This window comes from Centropristis striata, chromosome 14 (assembly GCF_030273125.1).
Source record: "Centropristis striata isolate RG_2023a ecotype Rhode Island chromosome 14, C.striata_1.0, whole genome shotgun sequence".
Taxonomy (NCBI): Eukaryota; Metazoa; Chordata; class Actinopteri; order Perciformes; family Serranidae; genus Centropristis; species Centropristis striata.
The window spans coordinates 24,028,206-24,044,527 of record NC_081530.1 but is presented as its reverse complement, the minus strand read 5'-3'; the positions used below and the strand labels follow the sequence as shown (position 1 = coordinate 24,044,527).

Genomic DNA, 16,322 nt, shown 5'->3' with positions numbered 1-16,322 from the left:
GTTTGTAAAGTCACGCTGCGTCACTCTCTCTCTCTCTCTCTCTCTCTCACACACACACACACACCCATACACGTGTTCCTACAGCTTTCCCATGTCACTCCATGTTGTTTTGCATTAATTCACACAGTTTCACTCTCAGTCTGTAAGCGCAAACGCACATCGAGCTGCTCGAGGGCAGGACGGGGTCACGAGTGTAATGAGACACACAAGGTCACACACATCATGCAAAGCAGTATGGAAAATGTGCAGTGACCTATTTGTGTGTGTCTTTGTGTTTGTGTGCGACTGTTGTAACTCACTAATCAGATATTGATCACATGTTTAGCTCTGACCAGGGTCATAACAGTGTCACAGTTCCACATATTGGATATAGAGCGTGATTATAGTTCGTATTTCAAAATTAATTTTGGAAATTAAGATTTACGTGTATGTATTTCTTTTGTATATGTGCTTTTTTAAAAAGTTTTTTTTATCATTATTGTGTAAAACATGCATCAAGATGTGCATACTTGAGAAAATGTTTAATTTCGTCCCTAGACCATTTTGAGGACAAATTATCCCATTTAAAAATATGCTATATTTTTTCTCAGTTATCCCTCTTAATGGTGACAGATAAATCTAGACAAATAAATTAATCTAGTTTCGTCATGTTTAGTGGGACACCTACACATATTCATAGAAATACACTGAAAAACAGAAAAATAAAAAGATTGTTCAATAAAAAAGATAATCTATCCATCACATTTGCAGTATTTTATCCACATCTCTGTCTGTTATCTGTTTAACAATCAGACAGCTTTCATTGTTCGTTGTATAATAACAACAAACATTCTACAATTAAAACTTTTTTTCCATTCATGTCTTTCTCCGTTAGGTTTATCGATGGGTGACGAGCAGGGGAGACAGCCGATAGGAATAGTTCTTACTGTGCTGGGGGTGGTGGTGTTGGACTTTTGTGCGGACGCAACAGAAGGACCAATCAGAGCGTACCTGCTAGACGTGGCGGACACGGAGGAACAAGACATGGCGTTAAACATCCACGCCGCTTCGGCAGGTACTGCTGACATCTGACATTTAACTCTTATATGATTGTAATATGGTAGTGGTAGGTTTAATGCACATAAATATACTTTCTAATATAATTGTGGTGCTTCCCATGTGTGCAGGTCTTGGTGGTGCAGTCGGGTACGCCCTCGGAGGTTTAGACTGGACACACACCTTCCTCGGCGCAGCTTTCAAGTCCCAGGAGCAGATCCTCTTCTTCTTCGCTGCCATCCTCTTCTCCATCTCTGTGGCGTTACATCTGTGCAGCATCGAGGAGCAGCAGTACTCGCCCCAACACGACAGGCTGGATCAGGTACAGCGTGTGTGTCTTTGTGTGTGTGCACTGTGACGTTCAATTTTAGTTTTTAAAAGAATCGTTAAGACTTTGGTTTTCTGTCACAGGAGAGTCCGGATCGCTCCAAACCGCAAACATCGGCCAATGGGAGGACGGGACTCCTCGCGCCCAAGCTGGAATTGATCGGAGAGAATGAAACGATGGACAGCTACGACCTCTATGACCCCTATGGAGACGACCTGTCGGAGCGCGGGGATGTGGACATGGACTTCCTGGACATGGAGCTTGTGAGAAGTAAGTTACTCCTGAAAAATCAAATACATTTTGAAAGGAAAATCAGTGTCCCTTTGTTTCCAAGGCTTAAACAGAAAGGAAAGGAAGCGACGTCATTGATATCAAAGCTTTTATCACTTAATAGTTAGATTCATTCATTTCCTATAATCAAACAAAAACATGATAATTTAATCTTGTATTTGTGTCTCTATCCCTTCCTATTTTTTTTAAATTCATCACATCCTAACCAATCCTCCCTCTCCTCGTCTCTCTCCAGGTAAAAGCGACAGTGTTCTCGCCATGGCAGACGCCACTCTCGACCACCTGGATCACGACGCGTTGTTCCTGTGGCACATCGAGCCGTCCATCTTCGCCGACCGCCTCTCACCCTATCACGGCTCGCCTCCAACGACCGGTCACTTCTTCAACCCCCATCGCAGCACGCCACCACCTCGCTTTGGCAACATCAGGCGCAGCAGCAGCGCAGGAAGTCAGGATCTGCTCCAATCCAACCACCACCACGCACACGCCATCAGTCCCAGGATTTCCCGCCTCTCAGCTTTCATGCAAGAAATGGAAAACGACGACGGTCAGGAGGCGTTGCTGAACAACCAGCTGAATGAGCAGCGGACACAGAACGGGCAGCTGTTAAATGATGTGAATAATCCTGACAGGGTTAACACAAACAGATTGAGCTCTAAAGGACAGGCACATCGTGCTGGGATGGTCAAAGGTTGGTATTTTCATGCTGTTTCACTGAGGTTAAAATTAAATTAAACTAAAATTAGGGAAGTATCCAGACTTCCCTTTAATGCTACAGTCAAATGATTAGACCATTGTTTTCTTCAATGTCTTGTTCATTTTGATGCCTGGTAAAACTAAAGGTACTTTTGTTTGGACAAATATAATGATAACAACAAAAATAGGTCATAAGAGTTTAATTTAAGAGCTAATACCTAGCCTTTTTCCATGGTTTCCTTGATAATAACCAAAATAATAATCAAGAAAACCATGGAAAATGGCTAGATATCAGCCCTTTAAATACACTCTCTTGTGAGCTATTTTTATCATTATGTTTGTCAAAACAAATGTACCTTTAGTTTTACCAGGCATCAAAATGAACATGATATTGAAGAAAACAAGGGTGGTCTAATCATTTTTTTCCATGACTATATTTTTATTGCTATGGAATAATAATTTTAAATTATTTAAGATACGTTTTTGTGACTTTCAATAGAATTGTCAATTGTATTACTGATTACATCAATGTATTTTAATATATTTAAAGGAATAAGTCCATATATTGATATGTCTTCCCCTATCCAAAGTACCTTTAATGTTTCTTAATTTGTAAAGAAGAACATTATTATAGACATTATTTGTGTAATACTGTAATCTGTGTTTTATTCCAGCTGCCAGCACCGGAGCCCCCATACGGCAGTCACGTCACCGTCACATCTTCTACCGCCAGCCGTCCTGCACCTTCTCCTACTACGGCCGTGTGGGCAGCCACCGCTACCGCTACCGCCGGGCCAACGCCGCCTATCTCATCAAGCCGTCTCGCAGCATGAACGACCTGTACGAGGTAGAGGCCAGACACAGGAGGAGGCACAGGCAGAGGAACAGACACCGCAGCGGAAACACCAACTCCTCCAGCGGGGACACGGAGAGTGAAGAGGGAGAGGTGAGGAGGAATTCACAAAGTTTCTCTTTTACATAGAGCATCTCTCAAGGGGGGTAATTAAATTTTTTTCACTTTGTTGTTATATTCCTTCTACACATCACACACAAAGGCCCGAGATACAAAAACACGCACAAAAAGGACCTATAAACATGCATCACTGAAGAGAAATCACAGCCAGGGGGCTGCCGATGGACAGGCACCCCGAGCAGTTGGGGGCTCGCAGCCTTGCTCACAGCAGGGCCCAGACGAGGAAGTGGGCACACTCAAGCAACTGCTGTCACCGGTAGGATTTAGTAGGCTGTTTAAGTTATTTTGCAATAAAAATCTTGGATCTCAGGCTCCTTCCAACAATGCTCATCAAATATGTATTAAAAAATAATATTCCAGTAAAATGAAAAAAGATAATGCAAGTTAAATTGCAGGGCTGATATGTAAACAAATAAACGTATAAGGAACCGTAAGTAAAACATAAAAGTGACGAGTGATAAGCTCAGGAGCTCAAGTTCAACAGTTTTATGGCCTGTGGGTCCCTGTTCAGCACTGGATCCGCAGAACATTTTACAGCTTTCTCATTAACCTGCTGGTCTTCTTCCTGGGTGTAGAGGTTCTCCATGGACGGCAGCTCCGTCTTGGTGACGTGCTGAGCAGTTTTCTCCTCCCTCAGCAGAGGGTGGTGCAACTGCCACACCAGACGGTCATGCAGCTGCAACATGTTGAACCTCCTCAGCCTGTGCAAGAATACCTGCTGTCTTGCAGACTTTGTTCTGGTGACGGTGTGGTGAGTCCAGATCAGCTCTCCACCTGAAGCTGCTGACTGTCCTTCTCCCTGGTGCTTCCTTTAGTTTACAATCAGCTCCTTTTAGTTTTGTTGAAGCTGAGAGGTCAGGGCTCTGACTCCTCTTTGGGCCGTGTCATCGCCATCGATGATCAGGTTGAGCTGTGCATGGGGGGCCACACACTCGTGCATGAACAGATAGTACAGTAGGTGGCTGAGAACACAGGGTGGAGGGTGGTGGTGTCTCTCCTCACTGCCTGAGACCGGCCCGCCAGGATGCTGAGGATTCAACCACATTTCTCTGTGCCCGGTGATAAGCTTGCAGAGCACAGTGGTGAAAAGCCGATGAACACCATTGTCAAATGTGTCCAGAAGGGACAGGGCAGTGTGGTGGGTTATGGTGTCTTTAGACGCACAGCCTTTCCTTGGTGCCGGCTTGGAGACTTGTCTGATCTTGTCTCCTGTCTTTAAGGTTGAGACCACCGTGCGGCTGCTGTGGCTCTCCATGCTGAAGATGCCTCAGGAGCTGCTGCGACTCTGCGCCTGTCACCTGCTCACCTGGTTCTCCATCATCGCTGAGGCCGTCTTCTTCACTGACTTCATGGGACAAGTCATCTACCATGGAGATCCGACCGTAAGTCAGACAGGGCTTAACACACACACAGATGTGTTTATCTAATTAAGAATAAATCAAGTGAATAAAAATAAAATACAAAATGCTAAAAACGTATTTCATTAAAGGAATGAAATCATTTGTAATTTGAAAATACAAAAAACATTCTTTGCAAACTGATATTATCACATTGTAGGCAAAAAAAATACACTAATTGTTGTTGATTTTCCCCCCTACAGTTTATTTAACCTGAGGATAAAAATGGATCTTATTTGAGAAAAAAATTACATGTAGTGTGTTTTAAGTATTTAAAATACACAAATACAAAGTATTTTGTTTCAAAAAATATTTCTCTTTTTTTTGTCCAGCAAGATACTAATTACAAAATACTAAGTAACTAATTAAACTAATTAAATATGTATTTTAAAGACATTTAATTGGAATTTTGCACATCTTTGTATATCCCTACACTCCACTTAAGTCCAATGACTGTACTGGCACGATGGCTTTTCTAAACCAAGGTGGAAACGTGACATTTCAGAAAGAGACGAAGAACAATACATCTGCTGCACATAACCTTACATAACCTCTATTATCTAGAAAATTGTCTCTTCTGATGTCTTCGTGTGTCGTGTAAAGCTCTCATCAGCAGGTTCAAGCTGAATTAAACTCTGCCTTAGTTAATCCACAGCTCTGTTAAAATTGAGACGTGTTTTTTTGTTTTTTTTAATCTCGCAGGCTCCTCTTAACTCTACTTTATTGGAGGATTATCACAAAGGAGTTCAGATGGGATGTTGGGGGCTGGTTATATATGCCATGACTGCCGCTACGTGCTCAGGTAACACACAGGAACACACACAGTTGCATGCATACACACCTCCACAGTGGATTGCTTACTGTCATCAAGAATACAAGCTCCTTACTAATTATTAACATTCAGATATGTGCGTGCATATATTTATGATATTTATGCATTCATATGTGTGCATATGAATGTATAAATACCTGTGCATGCAGTGTATACAAGAATATGGATTTAGGTCTTGTCTGTGCAGATTTGCGTCTATATATGGCTTGTGCATACATAGCAATTTATGTTAAGGAATATATAGATATGGATTTTTGTAAATTATTTGCACACCATGTAATGTTTTACATTCACAACAAGCACTGAATAAATTTAAGTTTAATTATTTTATATTTTTTTGTCAAAATTAACTGATAAAAAGCTGTCAACCAAAGAAAACCTGTAAAATGCACTTTTTTCATCTTGATATTATACTGTCTACTAATTAATCAACTAATCTTTTCCAGCTATCCTTCAGAAGTACCTTGACAACTTTGACCTGAGCATTAAGGTCATCTACATCATGGGAACACTTGCATTTTCTATAGGTATGAACCACAGTACAGTTATATAATAGAACCAAAAAAATTGTCAGTGACTAAAGAAGTATTTTGTCTTTTTTCTTTTTCCCCTCTGTAGGAACTGCTTTCATGGCAATCTTCCCTAATGTGTACGTCTCCATGGTGATGATAAGCAGCATGGGCATCATCTCCATGAGTATCTCCTACTGTCCTTATGCTCTGCTGGGGCAGTATCACGAAATGAAAGAGGTACAGACATAAAAATCCTCATTTGTTTGTTTTAATAAGTAATACTAGCCTGCTCAGGGACTGTAGATGAAATTTAGATGGATAAAAAGCATTTTTTAAAATTATGAATCTTTCATTAACTGTAACTGTCTCTGCCTCCTGCAGTACATCAGGCACAGTCCTGGGAACTCCCGAAGAGGCTTTGGCATCGACTGTGCCATCTTATCCTGCCAGGTGAGTGTTTGTGGACTAGTCCTTTATATGTGTGCTGTAGTTTGCTGAAATGCTTGTGTTGTGATATCACTATTTGTAATTTTGCAGGTGTACATCAGTCAGATCTTGGTGGCTTCAGCTCTGGGTGCTGTCGTGGAAGCTGTCGGCAGCGTCCGTGTCATTCCCATGGTGGCCTCCGGGGGCTCCTTCCTCGGGTTCTTAACTGCCCTCTTCTTGGTCATTTACCCGACTCCAAACAACGGGTAAGAAAACCAGCCGGTGTTACTCTTTCGCTGTCATTAAAGGAATAGTTTGACATTTTAGGAAATGCACTTATTCGCTTCCATGCCAAGAGTTAGATGAGAGGGGTTCAACTTTCACACCTTCATTTTAAATATGAAGCTACAGCCAGCAGCCGCTTAGCTTAGCTTAGCTTAGCTTAGCTTAGCACGAAGACTGGAAACAGCTGCATTGCAACATTTGCAAAGTAGTAGTAGTTCCTTATGAACTATTCTCCAAAAAGAACACACATCATTTTTTTATTAATTCTTCTTTTCGAACAGAAAAATAAACAACAACATAAACTACAACTGTGTAGGCTAGATGCATATACGTATACATACACATACTCACATGGACACCGTTATACAGATGTTCATAAACATACAAACATTTACACACATACAGTACATATAGCCCTATACATATAAACACATACAGTATATATAACCCTATACATATACATGCATCTGCCGAGTCTAAGTAATAAGATATAACAACCAGTTAACTTAATATTCTCTACGCAGTTCTTTATATCATTTTGGTCCGGAAAAAAAGGGAGTAGGCTGAAGTAAAAAATACTTCTCTAGGCCTATCCCCTGGTACTCAACACTTCAAATAAGAGATCTCTCTATATATATTTATAGCCACTTAATGTCAAATAAATATATATTATTATTATTATTATAATTTATTTATTTATTTTCTTATCAGTCAACCATAGTATATCAAACAAATTAGATCTGAAAATTTCTATTACTCCCGCAAAGAAAACAAACGAACAAACAAATAACAACAACAAAACAAAACACTGAAGGCAGTTACAAGAACGTCCTCAACCGATACTTTTTTAGCATATCATTTTTCATAAGCCTTTTTAACTTAACAATTGTTGTGCATAATTTCATTTCATTGCTGCAGTTGTTCCATATTCTCACTCCTTTACTTGTAATGCAGTGATACTTTGAATTGGTCCTTATCATAGGTGTTTTCAGTACATGTATACCTCTCATGGCATGTGTACTTACTCTGACCTGAAACAACCACTGAATACTTTGTGAAACTTTTTTAATGAATTACTTTAAACATAAATTGTGATATTTTAAAATCAACTACCGGTAAGTCTCTAAATTTGAGCGTTTCCAATCTGATAAACAGTTGGTTTGTTGGCTGCTTGTAGTTAGCGTTACAAACAATTCTAATAGCTCTTTTCTGCACAATATATATAGGCTCCGTGTTTGTTTTGTAAGTAATTCCCCATACCTCGACACAATAGGTGAAGTAGGGAAGTATAAAATGCAATACAATGTATATAATGAGGCCATACTGACCAGATGCTTAGCTCTGAGTAGCACTGCAATTGATTTTGATACCTTTAACTTAATGTAGCTTATGTGTGCCTTCCAATTTAATTTATCATCAATTATAATTCCTAGAAATTTAATAGTAGTTACTTGTTCAATTTCTGTGTTATTTATCCTCAGTTTCTTATTTGTGTTGATTTTGCATTTACCAAAAATAATACCTTTTGTCTTACTTAGATTCAATGTCAATTTGTTTGTGTCATCTGCAAATATAATAGACTTAAAATGATTACATACTTCACCTATATTATTTATGTACAAAATAAACAGAAAAGCTTTCTGTCCTGCAAATAGCTCAATATCCAATCATATGCTGTTCCTCTAATTCCATATCTTATCAACTTTCGCATCAACAATTCATGATCTACGGTATCAAATGCTTTTTTCAGATCAAGAAACACACCTATTGCATATTCTTTCTTTTCTATTGCTGATGTTATCTTGTCTACAAAATCTACTAATGCATGTGTAGTTGTCCAGTTGGTTCTGAATCCATATTGCTGTTCATACAGTATGTCATGTTTTGTTATAAAATCCTCTAATCTTTGAATGATTTTTTTTATTAAAAAAAAAATAAAAATCATATATTCTAATATGCAACTCTTTTACTTCTAGTTTTAGGTTATACACAAGTTTAAACAAAACAGAAACAAAAACACATTTTCAAACATTTCTTACAAAATAATGATCATACCTAAAGGCTTTATATATATTGGACACCTTATGTTTTCAAACATTTTTTTAAATTTGCAAAGTAAACAATATATTCTTAAATCCTTAACACAACCATTCCCTAAGTTAGCCACTTTGACAGATAAACATCTAGTCTTTATATTTGTCATTGTCCTTATTTTCTTTAAAATTTCTTTAAACATATCTATTCCCCTTAATTCATACAAATGTTTTACAAACAACCTCTGGATTCTATAATAATTATTTTGCACTTTTGTATTGTTTGGTTGGAAAGAATAATAAGAATAATACAGAATGTATAGAGAGTTCTGATTCCAGATATCTGTTTTTTTAACACAATATTGCAATAGATTAGGACATGTTTTGTTTGTAGTTTTCTGCATGTTTTATAATTAATTATACATTTCAATTTTGACATAATTCACTTGATTAAAGGTCAGTTGTTTTGACTGTTTCAAGTCTTTATGCTTAAGTTAAGCTAACTGGCCTCATGCTCGTGGCAAGAAAGCAAATAAGTATATTTCTCAAATTGTCAAATAATTTATTCTTTTAAGCCCAAACTACTGTCCTAAATGTTTATGGTTTGATTGATAGGGACGGGGAAACAGCCAAAGCTACGACAAAACTGGAAAATCCCAACAGCAATGAAGTGGCCGTCACCGTGGTGACAGAGAAAACCAGCTTCCTGAAACTCAACAAAAAGGGCAAGGCCACCACCACCACCACTTCCTGTCACACGGAGAACGAGTCTGCTCTGTGATCAGTTGGCTTAAATCGACAGACGGCAACAACTAAGTTCACTTTTTAAAGAATCGCTGACAGAAAGACTTTCTCCGACCTCGTTGTGCTGGAGACACAAAGCAGAGAGAGGAGAGCGATTTGCTCCTCTCGTGTTTTTTTTTGTGCTTTTTCTGATTCGGTATTTTGATTTTCTAAAGAAAACAACTAAATCTGACGTGGGACCAGTGTCACATCAGACCAACTTACCCAACAAAAAAAGCATTCTGGTCCCAGTGCTGTTTTCAGCCATCACAGAAATTCCTTCCACTTCTCCCTCACGGACATTCGACTGATCCGTCAGGGTCGTCCAGAAGTGAGACATCCATCGGGTCACGGTTTTAAGGAGAGGTCGTCTCTGTCTCTCAGGGCCTCTAGGAGGTGCTACTGAGCAGCCGCCTGGACAGGAAACTTCAGGGGACTCGTACATACACACACACACACACCTCCTCATCTGGGGTCAAAACAATCGAATGAACACACAAACAATGAACGTTGTTGATGAACTTTAGTCCTCGAAGCTGCAATCATTCAAAAATGCTGAAAATTGTTCTTCCCTGCTGTGGAATCGGCTCGATTGAAGATGATGCCGATGAGAGAGTGTGTGTGTGTCTGCTGACGTTTTCACCAAAATAAACCCAATAACACACTCGGATTTGCGGGACTTTTACTGCGACAGTAGCTTTAAGACTCTTTTGGGAGTGTTGTTTCTGAAGCAAGGAGCCTGAAGCCTGAAGGTTCTTGGGGGTAAAATGATTGATCTTGAGTCCCCAGATTGATTGCAAGTGTGTTTTTTGTTTATGTTGCCCTCCTCCACATGGCAGGAGTCTTTACTTTTACCTTCACTCCGGGGCAAAGTTGATAATAAGCTCTGCTCAGAAGTTGCCTGTATGTTGAGGGTCAAGAATACAGAGGTGTACTGAGTGAAATTCCAGGAAAGAAAAAGTGCAGATGCAATATGTGCAGTACACAGGGCATTACAATCCCAAATATTATTTTCATGATTTTTTGAGGGCCCAGAATGATGCTTTTTTTTTTTTTTTTTTTTTAAATAATCTAGACTAACCTACCTGTTGCATGTTAGAGGAGACAAACCAAACACCAGAGAAGAAGAAGAGAGATGAGGAGGACTCCTCTCTCTCTACCTTCTTGCTTATTTTTTTGAAAATGCTGTTAGCACTATGTTTTTCACTAACTGCACATTAGCTGAGCCATTGTTTGAAAGAGTGTTAAATAGCATTCAGTTAGAAAAGCCTTGTTTTTTTAAAGGGGTGTTGGATTTATTTGTCTTAGGATACCCAGATGGGTGGAACTTCCTGACACTCCACCAATAATGGTCCGAGTCAGGAGTGGGACACAAGAATATTACAACGGATGCTGGATATATTGAAAGAAAAAATATTTAATATAAGCAAAGCAGAATAAATCCTTCTAGGATTGAGTAGCCTATAATAACAAGTTTGGGGTTGTTGGTTGAGTGTTCAGTGGAGGATTTACGCTCCCAGTTTAGGTGTCGTGTCGGTTGGTTCTGGCACTTTACTGGGCCAAATATAAGTATAATATAGTATTTTAGATGCTCATTAAGTCTGTGTGTTGCACGCTGAATGGATATTTAGAAGAAAATGAAAAGAGGACTGGAGAAATGTATTCACTTTTAAAAAAATACATACAAATGTTAAAACTTTTGTTAAGCAGAGGGGTATTGAACTTCATCTGCTTATTTCCCAAACTGTTTGACCTTAAGCAATATTTGACTTAATACAAATTTAGAAATACAGTCATGGAAAAAATTATGAGACCATTATTTTCCTCATTTTCTTGTTGGTACAACTAAAGTTACAACTAAAGTTACATTTGTTCGAACAAATATAATGATAACAACAAAAAATTTGATATCTAGCCATTTTACATGGTTTTCTTGACAATAACCAAAATCATTATCAAGAAAAATTATATATATACATTATATCTGTCCAAACAAAAGTGCCTTTAGTTGTACCAGGCATTAAAGTGAACAAGAAATTAGAGAAAACAAGAGTGGTCTAATACTTTTTTCCATGAGTGTACATGCCGTAAAGGAATACTTACAAAATGGCTTTTTGTACATCAATTACTCACCATGTTAACTTAAATTCTTATAAATTACTTTTTTTCACATGCCTCCATGGTCAATGGAGAATCCAAAAAAGACCAAAAACTGTGAATAAATTGAAGTAAATAGAGGCCAGGTTTACCAGCAGCACAACTACATCTCACGCCTGCACAGGTGCACTACTCGTATGGACAGGCCTGTGCTAGTGTGGCAGGGTTTTGTAAATAGATTATATAATATAAAGTTTAGTGAAAATGCATGTGTGTGGGAAGAAGTGAGCATAAGGCTGGAGAAATGAGACTTGGATTGGACTGCAGGAGTTGGGTGAGAGTTTGAAACAGATGTTTTGATGTTGTTTTGCTGTCGTTAAACCTGGCCTTCATTTACTTCAGTTTAACAAAGATTTACTTCATTTCTTCATTCGTTGTGGAGGCATGCGATTAAAACTTTGCCTCTTGAAAAACAATATCAAGACTTATTTACAGTTACAAAAACAACCGTTATCATCAATAGCCGGATTGGACCAGAATATATTATCTCCAAACTGAGCAGTTAGCTGCATCAAAGTGTTGTAAGAGATGCCTGTGATGCTCAGTGCTGCATCTGCTGTTTAATGAGGTCAAAGCGGCGTGATGGAGGAAGTAAAAGTGTTGAGTTTAGCTTTACTTTAGCCCTGTTAACATTTATACACAGTAGTGAGACTAATGATAACAATATTCCATTAAAAACACATGCAAGTTGTAGAGATTTTATTAATACTGAATGATATTGACTGTAGAGCGATAAATAATCTTGGAATGTTTCAATAGCTGAAAAAAAACGTGTAGCGAAAAAGACTAAATGAAAGAAAATGAAAAGTATCGTGACTTACGTTTTCTGACAAATCAGATTTTTTTGTTGCAATAATGTCCGCTGTTAATCAGCCGCGGAGAAGACTGTGTGGGCAGAGCAGGGTTGCTTGTGGTGGTGAAATCCGGGTGTTTTTTTCCTGCATCTGTCGGGTTAAAAGCTGTGGATTTGGGTCAGTTTTCCTTTCAGCCCAATCAGCTGAAACATGCAAATTGTAAATTGCAGTGAGTTAATTTACTGATGACATATTGTTTTATTTTAGCGTGTTTTTCAGCATTTAACAGAGAAGGTTATTTTAATTTTTGGGGTTTTTAGAAGATTCACTCACTTATGATGATGTGGTTGTTGTTTTTTTTCACTTTTGATGGGTGTCTGTGTCGAGTTTAACCCTGTTTTTAACAGAATAGATTCCTTCCATAATTTCAGGTACATTCAGTCAGGCCCAGAGTAGAGAGAGTAGAGTGTTTTGCTTCCTGGGTAGACCCTGCTCTGGCTGTGGTGCAGGGACGACAACAAAAGACAAGGAGGTGCAGATGCCAGAGTTTCGTGTGGCTTCTGTAACCACCAGGGCAATAAAACATTCTGAATGGACACACAACTGCAGTTTAATGACAGGAGGATTAAAAAAACAACAACTTTGGGTTTGGGAGGTTTTGCATGCGACAACAGCAATATGCATGTGTGGAACACCAAAGTATGACTCAGTAAAAATCACTCGAGCTCTTTTCTTTATTTTCCTAATAGGTCAGGGATGTATTTTCTAATGCATGGCTGGATGTTTGTGTCTTTTTTTGTTTTAAATGTGTAAAGAAAAAAACCAACATGTACTCTTTAAGCTGCAGCATTGTGCTCGGTCTGGGTCAGTACACGCTCAAAAACAAGCATAAGACTTTCTAAAAAAACGTTTTTTTTTTTGCACATTTGTGAGTGAAGACAGCACACGTCTCGTGGCTTTGTGGATGGAAGACGAGATGTGTGTCGCTCTGAGCAACACTCCTTGTTAGGCGAGAAACTCCAGGCCTCGAATACTTGAAGTGCAACTTGAGTGTTTCTGTTCCGATGCAGCGGGAAGTCTTTGATTTTTCTTGTTCTTAATGTCCCAAGCCTTTTTATTTACCGCAGACTCTGGAATGTTCAGACAGCAGCATGGCCTGCTGGGAGATTGAGTTCTTACCTTTGATTCCATCTTGTGACTTAAATGTTTTTTCAAACAAAGTCAATGAATGTGAAATGATTTCACGCTGAAATCATTTTTGTTTTGATGTTCGACAAGCCAGGGAGGGAGGTGAGGGTCTGACATTGCACAGAACTTGCACATAATAAGTTAAGAAGAAAAAAAAACAAAAATTGTAGAAGTGTTTTTTTTTGCAAAAGGAAAAACAAAAATAACTGTTGATATTTATTTTTTGGAGCTTTCTTGTCTATAAAGGACACTTTTCACTTAGTTTCCAAAATATTACATAAAAGCTGTTCTATTTGCTGTTACAGGTCATGTTACAGAAGCGGACTGGATGGTGTGTGTGTGTGTCTCTTCGTGTGTGTGCATGAGGCGAGAGTGTGTTAAAAAATGTCATCTCAGTGTTTGTTTTGGGTTCTTGTTCTCTGTTCTTTGCAATCACCTGGTTTACACTTAACTCTGGAATCGATAGCTGCAATACCGGAGGATATTTACAAGTCTTTATTGTCTCTGTTCTGGTGTTTTAACTCGGCTAGAAAATGTCTTCTTTTCGTCTGACTTTAAAGGCAGAGCCACACACCAGAGTCTGGCCTTTGCACTTTTTCAGTGGCAGCCATGTTGGCTCCACCGTCCTGATCATTGAATGAATGTGACGACGACGTGGTGATGCTGTTTCATGTTCCCAGCCAGCAGCTGTCAGTGGCAGCAGCATGGCAGCCATGCAGTTAGTCCAACCTGGCCAGACTCTGCTGTGTGTGTATGTGTGTGTGTCTGTGTGTGTGTGTGTGTGTGCGCGTGCATGCATGCATGGATGCGTGCGTGCATGTGTGTGTGTGTGTGTGTGTGTGTGTGTGTGGCTCTGCCTCTGGTAAACTGTGTGTTAATGACCGAGGAGAGATGCCTATATACTTTGATCCTCACAGAGATTAAATCAAGAAGAATACTTAAAGAATGGGAAAGCAAGTATGCGCAGTGTACTATATATAACATGCCTTGTTATTTGGAAACAAAAAAAAAAGATGTAAATATACATATTTCTCTTTAGTTTCTTCTTTTTTTTGCTGCTATAAAAAAGATGATTATTTTTGTTAGTAGTTTTGTTTTCTATATAAAGACTGTATATATCTCTATGTTCTGTAAATATGCTTGAGCCTTCATATGTAGGACTCTGGATGAACACTGTATGGAACGCACCTTTAAAATCTGTTCAGAATTAAACCAACAATGGCTCCTTTCATTATTTAACATTTCCAAACATGTGAGAACAAGAAGGGACTCACGGCACACCAGAGAGCACATGAATACATCCTTGTATTTATTTAAACATTTTCTGCCGGTGGAGGGGTGAGCAGAGTGCTTTGAGAACAAATCTGAGTATTAGTGTTCAGGGCCGGACCTTCACTTTGGGGGGCCCTAAGCAGGATTTGGTTTGGGGGCCCATTCATTCTAAAGGCACTTTCACAACCCAAGTCCATTTGATTAGTCCAAGTGAGATTGAAATTGTTGGTGGGTATGAAGACAGGGGAAATATACTCTCAGTATTATTTCTTGTTGGTTGGAAAGTTGGAGGAGGAAAACGTAAACATGGAAATTAACAAAGCTACATGGAGCCGAAAGCACACCAAGAACCTTTATTTCTACTGGCCGTAATCCTGTTCTGGTGTTCCTATCAAACCACGGCACAGATGTCAATCAAAAATTTAAATCCAAGTCCGTCCTCCGACAGTTGTGTTGCCTCTTTCTCTCTGTGTACATCTCACAAAACGCCTGCACAAGTAGCCCACAACGCTCACATTGCAATCAAACCGCACTAGATTTAGTTTAGACCCTCTCTCTTGTTTGCTTTGGTCTGCACCAGAGTACGATTGGAGCGTTCACAAGCGACCAAACAAACCATAACAAGGATTTACCGCACCATAGTTTGAGTTAGGTGCAGGATGTGATTCTGGTTTTGTGACGGTACACCAAACCCAAAGTGTCCACCTTTGACATCCTAGGAATGAGACTCAACAATCAACTGTCTTTCTCCAGAATTAGATACTGCACCTTTTAATACACATAATGTATAAATAAGCATGTAGGAGCAGCCTCACTATCTTTAAATAGTGAATACAATATGTTTCTATTACGCCCTAACCTGATGAAAGGTCCTTCTCTTGGCTTTTTGCTTGATCTATTTAAAGTTTGATGCACATTTTTAGTGTTAAGTTCACATTGGAAAGAGCCGAATCTCCCCTGTCTTAATGTATCAGTTATATGTAGAATATACACAGAAAATATACATTAAAGTTCAAGGGAATGACACAACTAAAAGGCTGTGATGCATAAGGCAACCATGCGGTGAATAACAGCATATTGTGTTAAGTCTGGTTCAGTGATCAAATGAGAAAGAAAGACAGAAGGAGCACCATTTGAATAAGATAAACACAACATCTGCCAACACATTTCTTGAAACAGGTAAATTGTAAACATTTGTAAAAAAATCAAGAACCAAAACAAATCAGCAGTTATTGTAATTTGGAAAACTATAGGCAAGTTTCACAACTTCATATACTGGGTTTAAATTAATTCATAATCATAATTCCTTATGATGTTTTA

The 16,322-nt window shown here is 38.9% G+C and overlaps 1 protein-coding gene across 2 annotated transcripts in view; it reads left to right on the top strand.

Annotated features, from left to right (window-relative positions):
* Positions 1 to 14,949, top strand: part of LOC131984606 (solute carrier family 45 member 4) — a 68,794-nt gene extending 53,845 nt beyond the window's left edge. For both annotated transcript variants that reach the window (XM_059349493.1, XM_059349492.1), the window contains 12 exons: positions 875 to 1,054; positions 1,167 to 1,357; positions 1,447 to 1,633; positions 1,890 to 2,345; positions 3,025 to 3,296; positions 4,544 to 4,705; positions 5,423 to 5,522; positions 5,999 to 6,079; positions 6,171 to 6,301; positions 6,446 to 6,514; positions 6,602 to 6,756; positions 9,424 to 14,949. In XM_059349493.1, coding sequence (XP_059205476.1) covers positions 875 to 1,054; positions 1,167 to 1,357; positions 1,447 to 1,633; positions 1,890 to 2,345; positions 3,025 to 3,296; positions 4,544 to 4,705; positions 5,423 to 5,522; positions 5,999 to 6,079; positions 6,171 to 6,301; positions 6,446 to 6,514; positions 6,602 to 6,756; positions 9,424 to 9,589 — 2,150 coding nt within the window. In that variant the 3' untranslated portion in view covers positions 9,590 to 14,949. The remainder of the gene's footprint in view (positions 1 to 874; positions 1,055 to 1,166; positions 1,358 to 1,446; positions 1,634 to 1,889; positions 2,346 to 3,024; positions 3,297 to 4,543; positions 4,706 to 5,422; positions 5,523 to 5,998; positions 6,080 to 6,170; positions 6,302 to 6,445; positions 6,515 to 6,601; positions 6,757 to 9,423) is intronic.
* The last annotated feature ends 1,373 nt before the right edge of the window (positions 14,950 to 16,322 follow it).